General features: G+C 45.6%; 1 protein-coding gene across 2 annotated transcripts in view; it reads left to right on the top strand.

Annotated features, from left to right (window-relative positions):
* LOC311125340 (striatin-like) overlaps positions 1 to 11,722 on the top strand; it is a 108,832-nt gene that overhangs the window by 32,712 nt on the left and 64,398 nt on the right. For both annotated transcript variants that reach the window (XM_084199390.1, XM_084199389.1), the window contains exon 2: positions 4,690 to 4,793. In XM_084199390.1, coding sequence (XP_084055516.1) covers positions 4,690 to 4,793 — 104 coding nt within the window. The remainder of the gene's footprint in view (positions 1 to 4,689; positions 4,794 to 11,722) is intronic.

The following is an 11,722-nucleotide window of genomic DNA, read 5'->3' as shown; positions in this document are numbered from 1 at the left end:
CACCTTTGATGGCCACTGTCACGCTGGAGAAGTGTGCTCTTCACAGATGAATCCCGGTTTCAACTCTACCGGGCAGATGGCAGACAGCGTGTATGGCATCGTGTGGGTGAGCGGTTTGCTGATTTCAACGTTGTGAACAGAGTGCCCCATGGTGGCGGTGGGGTAATGGTATGGGCAGGCATAAGCAACGGACAACGAACACTATTGCATTTTATCGATGGCAATTTGAATGCACAGAGATACTGTGACGAGATCCTGAGGCCCATTGTCGTGTCGTTCATCCGCCGCCATCACCTCATGTTTCAGCATGATAATGCACAGGCCCATGTCGCAAGGATCTGTACACAATTTCTGGAAGCTGAAAATGTCCCAGTTCTTCCGTGGCCTGCCTACTTACCAGACATGTCACCTACTGAGCATGTTTGGGATGCTCTGGATCGGCGTGTACGACAGTTTGTTCCAGTTCTCGCCAATATCCAGCAACTTAGCCCAGCCATTGAAGAGGAGTGGGACAATATTCCACAGGCCACAACCAACAGCCGGATCAACTCTATGCGAAGGAGATGTGTAGCGCTGGATGAGGCAAATGGTGGTCACACCAGATACTGACTGGTTTTCTGATCCATAATTTTTTTTTTTTAAGGTATCTGTGACCAAGAGATGCATATCTGTATTCCCAGTCATGTGAAATCCATGGATTAGGGCCTAATGAATTTATTTCAATTGACTGATATCCTGATATGAACTGTAACTCAGTAAAACCTTTGAAATAGTTGCATGTTGCGTTTTTTTATAATTTTGTTCTGTATAGTTGATTTCCTACTAAGGTCAATACATTTAGTTGATTTCCTACTGAGGGTCAAGACATTTTTGAATATTGTTGAATTCAGTTTTAATGTCTGGGTTCCGTGATTCTGTCCGCGGTCTCCGCAACACAGACGCTACAGGGCCCTGTAGTTTCTCCATTAATACGATATGTATCGAGATTCTCACGATTCTAAATGTATTGTGATACTGCAAATGTTTTTATTTTTATTATTATTTTATTTTATTTTATTTTTTTATGCCATTTGATGTTCCAAACATATATTGCTCACTATATGCATAGAGACGAGAGAGCATGAGAAAATTAGTATTGATCAGTCATGGAAATAAGTCCTTAAAACTATAGGATGAAAAATACTGGAATTTTGGCGCAGATACAGCCGACTAACACTACCTAACATGAATAGCATTGTTGTATCTACGCTTCCAACGTGGACTTCTTCAGCTTCATGGATAAATCATTAGTTTACGATGAATGTGGTTTAATCTCTCCTCTCTGTAGACTGAGCAGAGGGAGAGTTTGTATAGCCTGTACAGCATGTAAATGGTATGTTCCAGGTGGAGAGAGCCTGTCCGAGTTCTGAGGATGGGCTGGATGTGTTTCTAGAGAGAGGGATGGAGAGAGCCTGTCCGAGTTCTGAGGATGGGCTGGATGTGTTTCTAGAGAGAGGGATGGAGAGAGCCTGTCCGAGTTCTGAGGATGGGCTGGATGTGTTTCTAGAGAGAGGGATGGAGAGAGCCTGTCCGACTTCTGAGGATGGGCTGGATGTGTTTCTAGAGAGAGGGATGGAGAGAGCCTGTCCGAGTTCTGAGGATGGGCTGGATGTGTTTCTAGAGAGAGGGATGGAGAGAGCCTGTCCGAGTTCTGAGGATGGGCTGGATGTGTTTCTAGAGAGAGGGATGGAGAGAGCCTGTCCGAGTTCTGAGGATGGGCTGGATGTGTTTCTAGAGAGAGGGATGGAGAGAGCCTGTCCGACTTCTGAGGATGGGCTGGATGTGTTTCTAGAGAGAGGGATGGAGAGAGCCTGTCCGAGTTCTGAGGATGGGCTGGATGTGTTTCTAGAGAGAGGGATGGAGAGAGCCTGTCCGACTTCTGAGGATGGGCTGGATGTGTTTCTAGAGAGAGGGATGGAGAGAGCCTGTCCGACTTCTGAGGATGGGCTGGATGTGTTTCTAGAGAGAGGGATGTTGTGGGACTGTTTGGAGGACGGTGGGTGGATGTGAAATGAAGCTCACGTTATTTAAATCAGGCTGGTTGAAGCAGGGCAGAGCAGCTGTGACTCATTGTTGCAGACCGCAACCCGTGCTGCTTTCTCAGAGAAACCTGAATGAATTCTCCCTTTTCTTCTGGATTGTCTCGCTGTCCCAGATTCTGTGGTGCCCACTTGCTACGGACTAAAGACAGGAAATGGTGTGGAGACAGACAGTTGTGTTCCTGACTGGAGACTGTTCCCTGTTTTTAACTGTGTAATGCTGTAAGGTGTTGAGTCTCCCCTGCCCTGTGGTAAGACGGTTGGTCTGGGTAGCCTGTCTAATGGGCTGAATCCCAGAGTGTTGGTCTGGGTAGCCTGTCTAATGGGCTGAATCCCAGAGTGTTGGTCTGGGTAGCCTGTCTAATGGGCTGAATCCCAGAGTGTTGGTCTGGGTAGCCTGTCTAATGGGCTGAATCCCAGAGTGTTGGTCTGGGTAGCCTGTCTAATGGGCTGAATCCCAGAGTGTTGGTCTGGGTAGCCTGTCTAATGGGCTGAATGCCAGAGTGTTGGTCTGGGTAGCCTGTCTAATGGGCTGAATCCCAGAGTGTTGGTCTGGGTAGCCTGTCTAATGGGCTGAATCCCAGAGTGTTGGTCTGGGTAGCCTGTCTAATGGGCTGAATCCCAGAGTGTTGGTCTGGGTAGCCTGTCTAATGGGCTGAATCCCAGACTGTTGGTCTGGGTAGCCTGTCTAATGGGCTGAATCCCAGACTGTTGGTCTGGGTAGCCTGTCTAATGGGCTGAATCCCAGAGTGTTGGTCTGGGTAGCCTGTCTAATGGGCTGAATCCCAGACTGTTGGTCTGGGTAGCCTGTCTAATGGGCTGAATCCCAGAGTGTCGGTCTGGGTAGCCTGTCTAATGGGCTGAATCCCAGAGTGTTGGTCTGGGTAGCCTGTCTAATGGGCTGAATGCCAGAGTGTTGGTCTGGGTAGCCTGTCTAATGGGCTGAATCCCAGAGTGTTGGTCTGGGTAGCCTGTCTAATGGGCTGAATCCCAGAGTGTTGGTCTGGGTAGCCTGTCTAATGGGCTGAATCCCAGAGTGTTGGTCTGGGTAGCCTGTCTAATGGGCTGAATCCCAGAGTGTTGGTCTGGGTAGCCTGTCTAATGGGCTGAATCCCAGAGTGTTGGTCTGGGTAGCCTGTCTAATGGGCTGAATCCCAGAGTGTTGGTCTGGGTAGCCTGTCTAATGGGCTGAATCCCAGAGTGTCGGTCTGGGTAGCCTGTCTAATGGGCTGAATGACAGAGTGTTGGTCTGGGTAGCCTGTCTAATGGGCTGAATCCCAGAGTGTTGGTCTGGGTAGCCTGTCTAATGGGCTGAATCCCAGAGTGTTGGTCTGGGTAGCCTGTCTAATGGGCTGAATCCCAGAGTGTTGGTCTGGGTAGCCTGTCTAATGGGCTGAATCCCAGAGTGTCGGTCTGGGTAGCCTGTCTAATGGGCTGAATCCCAGAGTGTTGGTCTGGGTAGCCTGTCTAATGGGCTGAATCCCAGAGTGTTGGTCTGGGTAGCCTGTCTAATGGGCTGAATGCCAGAGTGTTGGTCTGGGTAGCCTGTCTAATGGGCTGAATCCCAGAGTGTTGGTCTGGGTAGCCTGTCTAATGGGCTGAATCCCAGAGTGTTGGTCTGGGTAGCCTGTCTAATGGGCTGAATCCCAGAGTGTTGGTCTGGGTAGCCTGTCTAATGGGCTGAATCCCAGAGTGTTGGTCTGGGTAGCCTGTCTAATGGGCTGAATGCCAGAGTGTTGGTCTGGGTAGCCTGTCTAATGGGCTGAATCCCAGAGTGTCGGTCGGTGCTGAACCGTGTGTTTACGGTGTATAATACATATGATTGTGTGTCAGGGTGTAATAACCGGCTTTATTTTTTATTTTAAGCCGATTTTAAACTTTGTGCTGGCCAATTTGTCAACAACATCCCATTGCAAAATAATGCTTTTTTAGCCTATTCATTGATGGAAATACATTTGACCGGTCATGCTTAACGGGTCTATAGGTTAATTTGAAGAGACACTGGTGGAGTGAAGTAGAGAGGGAGGGATGGAGATGGAGGAGGTGGAGATGGAGGAGGGGGAGATGGCGATGGAGGAGGGAAGGATGGAGGAGGGGGAGATGGAGATGAAGAGAGCTGGGATTAGATAATAAATTGTACAGATTCTCTTGCATACCATGATATGTTTGATGTTTTTAGCCCCATTTGGTCTTCTTTGCAAGTTATGTTTCCCAGACATTTGTGTGGGGTTACATTAGACTCTCTATATCACGAACTACAGTACTGCCAAAGTATTCTGGACACCCCAGAGCTTGAATATTTCTGACGTTGGCAATCTCCCACCAACTTCCTGGAACATCAACACATCATGAATCACTGCTTGAGGCAGAGAGCATTGCTCTAGAATGCATTCTACCTTCTATTTCCCTGCATTCTATTTCCCTGCATTCTATTTCCCCGGCATTCTATTCAGCTCGCAATGGAGAAGATAATTTCTTAGAATAGCCTTCCTTAGAATAGCCTTCCTTAGAATAGCCTTCCTTAGAATAGCCTTCCTGCAAGGTGAGAGGAAAGCTCTGATAATGTATAGTTGTTGATACTGTGTTTTAATAGTGTGTGATTCTCCTCCAGGCTCAGATAGCGTTCCTCCAGGGCGAGAGGAAGGGCCAGGAGAACCTGAAGAAGGACCTGGTGAGGAGGATTAAGATGCTGGAGTACGCCCTCAAACAGGAGAGGTAAGTTACAGCACCCAGTGAACCACTTTGATCACCTGCAGGGTTGATAATGCAAACTGTTATCAAGTGTCAAACTCCGGTGGCATGTGAGACAAAATTTCGACGCTAGCTAATAAACATATATATATATATATATATAGATTTATATTGATTTTAGCGGTGGCAAATGGGAATATGACTCTCAAAGTGGCTCCGACTCATCGTGAGGAGCCTATAAAACGTAGCTAGCTAGCTTCCTGAACATATTTTGGAAATGTATTGGAATAAATGACTAATCTATAAAACCAGTTTGCCAGCTATGGGTAACTGTTAGGGATATATGTTTAAGATGGCACTGCATCGGTCGGCGGACCTCAAACCGATCCAAATGTAGCATGCAAAAAAATCTATTCAAATGTTACGAATTGCCGGTTCACATTTTTTTCCCCTCGTATTACTTTTCCTACCTAAAATACCTCTTATGTGACAACTGATGTGTCTTCTCCTTCAGTGTGGAACTGCATGTAACTGTGTTGACAGTCATTGATCTACAGGTTATTTTGCAAAACAACTCCAGGGAATACACTATATATACAGCAGTATGTGGACACCCCTTCAAATTAGTGGATTCGGCTATTTCAGCCACACGCCGTTGCTGACAGGTGTATACAATCGAGCACGCCGCCATGCAATCTCCATAGACAAACATTGGCAGTAGAATGGACTTAGTGAAGAGCTCAGTGACTTTCAACGTGACACCATCATAGGATGCCATCTTTCTAACAAGTCCGTTTGTATAATTTCTGCCCTGCTTAAGTTGCCCTGGTCAACTGTAAGTGCTGTTATTGTGAAGTGGAAATGTCTAGGAGCAACAACCGCTCAGCCGCAAAGTGGTAGGCCACACAAGCTCACAGAACGGGACCGCCGAGTGCTGAAGCGCGTCAAAATAGTATTTCCTCGGGTGCAACACTCACTACCGAGTTCCAAACTGCTTCTGAAAGCAACATCAGCACAATAACTGTTTGTCGGGAGCTTCATGAAATGGGTTTCGATGGCCGAGCAGCCGCACACAAGCCTAAGATCACCATGCGTAATGCCAAGCGTCGGCTGGAGTGGTGTAAAGCTCGCCGCCATTGGACTCCGGAGCAGTGGAAACGCGTTCTCTGGAGTGATGAATCACGCTTCACCATCTAGCAGTCCAACGGATTAATCTGGGTTTGGCAGATGCCAGGAGAACACTACCTGCTACAATGCAGTGCCAACTGTAAAGTTTTTTTTAGATACAGTGCCTTCGGAAAGTATTCTGATTTTTTCCACATTTTGTTACGTTACAGCCTTATTCTAAAATTGATTACATACATTTTTTTTCTCATCAATCTACACACAATACCCCACAATGACAAAGCGAAAACAGGTTTTTAGACATTTTTAGCAAATGTATTTAAGAAAAAAACAGATACCTTATTTACATAAGTATTCAGACCCTTTGCAATGAGACTATTATCTTGGCAAAGGAAATATTTTTGTTCAGTATAATTACAGTACGGAATTCACAGCTAAATGTTTGCCAGCTAGATATCTAAACTGTTAAGTTAACTGTCTAAAATGTGATAAATGTTCTGCAGTTGTGCATTTGGTTTGTTAATTTAGTAGGTACTAGTATCCCAAAACAGCGGTTTGAGACAGATGTGTTTGTTTGCAAAGAAGAACAACTAATATAGGAGTTTCGTGCGGCGATCAAGTTACACTTGTATGAAATTCACTATTAATGTTTGCCAGCTATATATCGTATAACTATTAAGTTAACTATCGAAGACGTGCCAAATAAATTCTCTCCAGCTGGGTTTTGCTAACTGCTAATGTTAGCTAAGTGGCTAACGTTAGCTTGTAAGATCAAGCTTCTTGGTAACAGCAACAGAGACAATCCCCTCCTGGATTAAGATCCCTGCTGCCTAATATTTGTTTTGTGCGCGCTGTAAACTGCGTTTTGAGATACTTGCGTAACTTAATGAGCTGGGTTTGTCTGTCCTAGTAGTGAATGTTTTGCATGCGCTCGTTAGCATTTACCTAGCATCCGCTATGAGAATTCCTTAGTACTTGTTAGCATTTTGCTAGACTTTTGTTAGCATTCTGGTAAGTGACGTTTTTTTTGGAGGGGGGGGCTTGTTTTACGTTTGCAAAAAAATATAGCGCACCTTGTGTGCACTACCGGTAATACCGTATATCCCGGTACGGCACAGGCACAGTATGGAAATCTGGATACCGGCCAACCCTACCACACAGCCTTTACCCCACACATCACCTGACCTAACACTGACATCATAACGCCTCAGCCCTACGATACGCTTTGCTGTCAGCGTCGAGTCGATGTGACGTTCTACACAGAGCGTGTTGTTTTGAGAGGGACAGAGTCTCTGTTCTGTTTCCCTTCTGTACTGTGCCATAGTCATTGATTTATGCGTAAGTACAAAAGCTTTAGTCCAGTTCTTCGTAAGTCCTCTGTAGCTCAGCTGGCAGAGCACGGCGCTTGTAACGCCAGGGTAGTGGGTTCGATCCCCGGGACCACCCATACACAAAAAATGTATGCACGCATGACTGTAAGTCGCTTTGGATAAAAGCGTCTGCTAAATGGCAAATTGTTATTATTCAATTGTTGCTAGTGGTTGTACAAAATTATCCTCTCATTACACAAGTTGTTTGTTTACATTTTGAACATAGTCAATGTAGGTAGCTAGCTAGAGTTTCTGCTAGTTAGTAGCTTCTTGACTTCTTCAGTCTCAGTACAGTAACCAGTGGTGTCTAGTAGTCAGTACAGTAACCAGTGGTAGTCAGGACAGTAACCAGTGGTGTCTGGTAGTCAGTATAGTAACCAGTGGTAGTCAGTATAGTAACCAGTGGTGTCTAGTAGTCAGTACAGTAACCAGTGGTAGTCAGGACAGTAACCAGTGGTAGTCAGGACAGTAACCAGTGGTAGTCAGTACAGTAACCAGTGGTGTCTAGTAGTCAGTACAGTAACCAGTGGTGTCTAGTAGTCAGTACAGTAACCAGTGGTGTCTAGTAGTCAGTACAGTAACCAGTGGTGTCTAGTAGTCAGTACAGTAACCAGTGGTAGTCAGTACAGTAACCAGTGGTGTCTAGTAGTCAGTACAGTAACCAGTGGTGTCTAGTAGTCAGTACAGTAACCAGTGGTAGTCAGGACAGTAACCAGTGGTGTCTAGTAGTCAGTACAGTAACCAGTGGTAGTCAGTACAGTAACCAGTGGTAGTCAGTACAGTAACCAGTGGTGTCTAGTAGTCAGTACAGTAACCAGTGGTAGTCAGGACAGTAACCAGTGGTGTCTAGTAGTCAGTACAGTAACCAGTGGTAGTCAGGACAGTAACCAGTGGTAGTCAGGACAGTAACCAGTGGTAGTCAGTACAGTAACCAGTGGTGTCTAGTAGTCAGTACAGTAACCAGTGGTAGTCAGGACAGTAACCAGTGGTAGTCAGGACAGTAACCAGTGGTAGTCAGTACAGTAACCAGTGGTAGTCAGGACAGTAACCAGTGGTAGTCAGGACAGTAACCAGTGGTAGTCAGGACAGTAACCAGTGGTAGTCAGTACAGTAACCAGTGGTAGTCAGTACAGTAACCAGTGGTAGTCAGGACAGTAACCAGTGGTAGTCAGTACAGTAACCAGTGGTGTCTAGTCGATGCAACCATCCCCTTTATCGCTCATTATTTACTTCACAGGATAGAATTTAACGCCCGCGCCGTCAGCCATGGAGAATTGAACCTCAGTGATTCTTAAGCTTTGCATGCTGCCATTGGACCAGTGTTATTTATTTTTTTATTTTTTTGTCAAGCACCTATTTTTCAGTGTCAATTGACGAGACTATAACTGCCTCAATAGACCCAGAAAAAACGAACTACATTTAAAATTATTTAGAATTTCAGTTGACTAAAACCGAGACAACTATCTCTTTGACTAAAGTCTGACTACTAAGTGGACTGGAGAACAGTTTTTGGCGAGATTGAGAGCTTTTCAGTGATGGGCACAATTACTATTAGCAGCAGAGATGCGCAGCGCAGTTCTGCAGTTGGGAGGAAGAGTCACACACCTGGCAGACACTGCCTACACCAGCTGGTGAGCTGCGGGGGAGAAAGCTATGACTGGGGTGCAGACAGCCTCCGCCTCCGATTATAGCATCGTTAGCACACGTCGCGCAGGAGACTCTCTTGCTTCACCCCCAGCCTTCCTAGTTAGCAACACTTTGGCTGGTTAAGAAACACAAGCTGCTTTACCAAATTAAAAACAATAGCAGCATTGAGTTTAATCGTAAAACAACAGTCTGTCTATGTTTTTCTCTCCCTCGAGTAGGCTATAGAAAAGTATTTAATGTATAGGTTCTGTAGCCAAATCTATTTATTTTTTCCTCAGAGAAAGCAGCTTGATTCTAGCCCTTAGGCTACTGTTCAAAAGACATTACCCATAATTCCGGCGCGTTCATAAAGCGTACTGCCGGACCATTCTAAAACTAGGCTACTTGCGAACTGGACCGTTAACCATTTGTTTAGACTACACCTTGTTCAGTCGTGTTACCTCATTAGCTAGCAATCTGGCGGGGGGGGGCTTTCAGCAGGACGCAATGTTTCGGAACATGCCGATGTTAGAAATATGCTATGTAAAACAAACATTTCTATCTGCAACGTTCAAGAATGTTTTGCAACTGAACGTGGCCCTGGGAACATTGCCAGGAACCCATATGCAAACATTTGGAGGCACAGAAAGGAAAAGGAATAAACAATTGATTGACTGAATTCCTCTTGCCACTACACTATATCTGTATTTTGAATGTGACTTTATTCGCTCTCTCTGCTTGTGTGTATCAGTTTGTTTTGTGTATATAATATCTATGATTAGGAAGTTACATGGCCTAATAATTGTTATATTATTATTTTATTCTTTATATTTATTAATATTATTATATTATGTTGGTTGTGTTTCTGCTGTTGGGAGGAGAACGGGATGTTATGCGGAACAACATGTTGGTAGGAAAAGGCTATGTACACTGAGTATACAAAACATTAAGAACAGCTGCCCAGACTGACCAGGTGAATCCAGGTGAACGCCTCGATCCCTTTATTGATGAAGGAGAGGAGACGGGTTAAAGAAGGATTCAGATCCGTGTAGATGAAGGGGAGGAGACGGGTTAAAGAAGGATTCAGATCCGTGTAGATGAAGGGGAGGAGACGGGTTAAAGAAGGATTCAGATCCGTGTAGATGAAGGGGAGGAGACGGGTTAAAGAAGGATTCAGATCCGTGTAGATGAAGGGGAGGAGACGGGTTAAAGAAGGATTCAGATCCGTGTAGATGAAGGGGAGGAGACGGGTTAAAGAAGGATTCTTAAGCATTGAGACATGGATACTGATGTGATGTGACTAAAATGGCCCACTGTTTTCGTCATTTTTTGACAATAACTAGACTAAATCAAATGAAAAAGATGTGACTAAAGATTATTTTTTTTAAATAAAGAGTGGCAACATTTAAACACTGCGTTGGACGTGACTCAGTGCGAGCGCAACACGGGCAGGTATAGTAGCTTTTCATTGATTTCAAAGGAAGCGTTCCCTCGATGGCTGATGGCACCCTGCGTCATCACATGACCCTATGACCTTTCACATGAATTCACCACACTGATAAAGGCAGAGGGCCTGACAGTCAAAGACGTCTCTACATCTTCACGTGACCATGAAACTTAACACAGCAGAAAATCAGAGGGTCTACAGTGACCGATGACAGGGCGATGGAGTCCCCTGGTGGTGTGATGTCTGTTCAGAGGAAGGAATGCATACGTTGGCAGGATAGTTCTGATCTGGTGTCTGATTACTGATGACACTGCCCTGTCCTAGAGCGGTTTCTGTCTGCCTTACCCTGGGGGATCCCAGTGACCATGACAAGGTCACAGCTCCACTGCTCTCTTTCTGTTCTCTACTCCTGTCCTGTCCTTCCGCCAAGAGGACCAGAGTTACTCAGGGGGAGCATAGCGGATTCGGTCGGTCTTATCCTGGAGGATCGTTCATCCCCTTGTGTTCCGGGAAAAGCTGCAGAATAAATAGATCCTCCTCCTTTCTGCTCTGTGACTGCAACAGCAGATCCCCATGGTAACAACAATGACACGCTCCCTCCACATGGACGTGCTTTCTCTGGAACAGGATGTAGAGATGTCATTTCTATTCTCTCTCTCGCGCCCTCTCTCTCTCTCTCGCGCCCTCTCTCTCTCTCTCGCGCCCTCTCTCTCTCGCGCCCTCTCTCTCTCTCTCTCCTTCCCTCTCTCTCGCGCCCTCTCTCTCTCTCGCGCCCTCTCTCTCTCTCTCTCGCGCCCTCTCTCTCTCGCGCCCTCTCTCTCTCGCGCCCTCTCTCTCTCTCTCTCCTTCCCTCTCTCTCGCGCCCTCTCTCTCTCGCGCCCTCTCTCTCGCGCCCTCTCTCTCTCTCGCGCCCCTCTCTCTCTCTCGCCCTCTCTCTCTCTCTCTCTCTCTCTCGCCCTCTCTCGCACCGTCTTTCTCTCTCTCTCTCTCAATTCAATAGACTTTATTGAAATTGAAAGTTAAAATTACTTACATTGTCAAAGTATAGAAAATGGTGGGACCAACAGCAATAATAATAGTAGTAGTGGAAATGGGTTTACCATTAACAGCAACTACAACAACAATATTAATGAGAATAACAATACATTAAAGCAATAGTAGTCGACCAGTCTCAACATGACTGAGAAGACACATTACATGCTATGAAAGCCAAAACAAAACAGGAAATATTATTGGCATTACACTTTTCACTGGCTGTCCCTCAGGTTGTGGCAGGAGGACACATATTTGGCTGCCAAAACTGCACATTTACCCTTTTCACCCAATTTCTTCATTTTATAGTTTCAAATTCTTTGTACTGAATGATATTTTGGGAAAGAAAGATT

This window comes from Coregonus lavaretus (assembly GCF_964263955.1).
Source record: "Coregonus lavaretus genome assembly, contig: HAP1_SCAFFOLD_242, whole genome shotgun sequence".
Taxonomy (NCBI): Eukaryota; Metazoa; Chordata; class Actinopteri; order Salmoniformes; family Salmonidae; genus Coregonus; species Coregonus lavaretus.
This window is presented reverse-complemented; position numbering and strand designations above follow the sequence as displayed.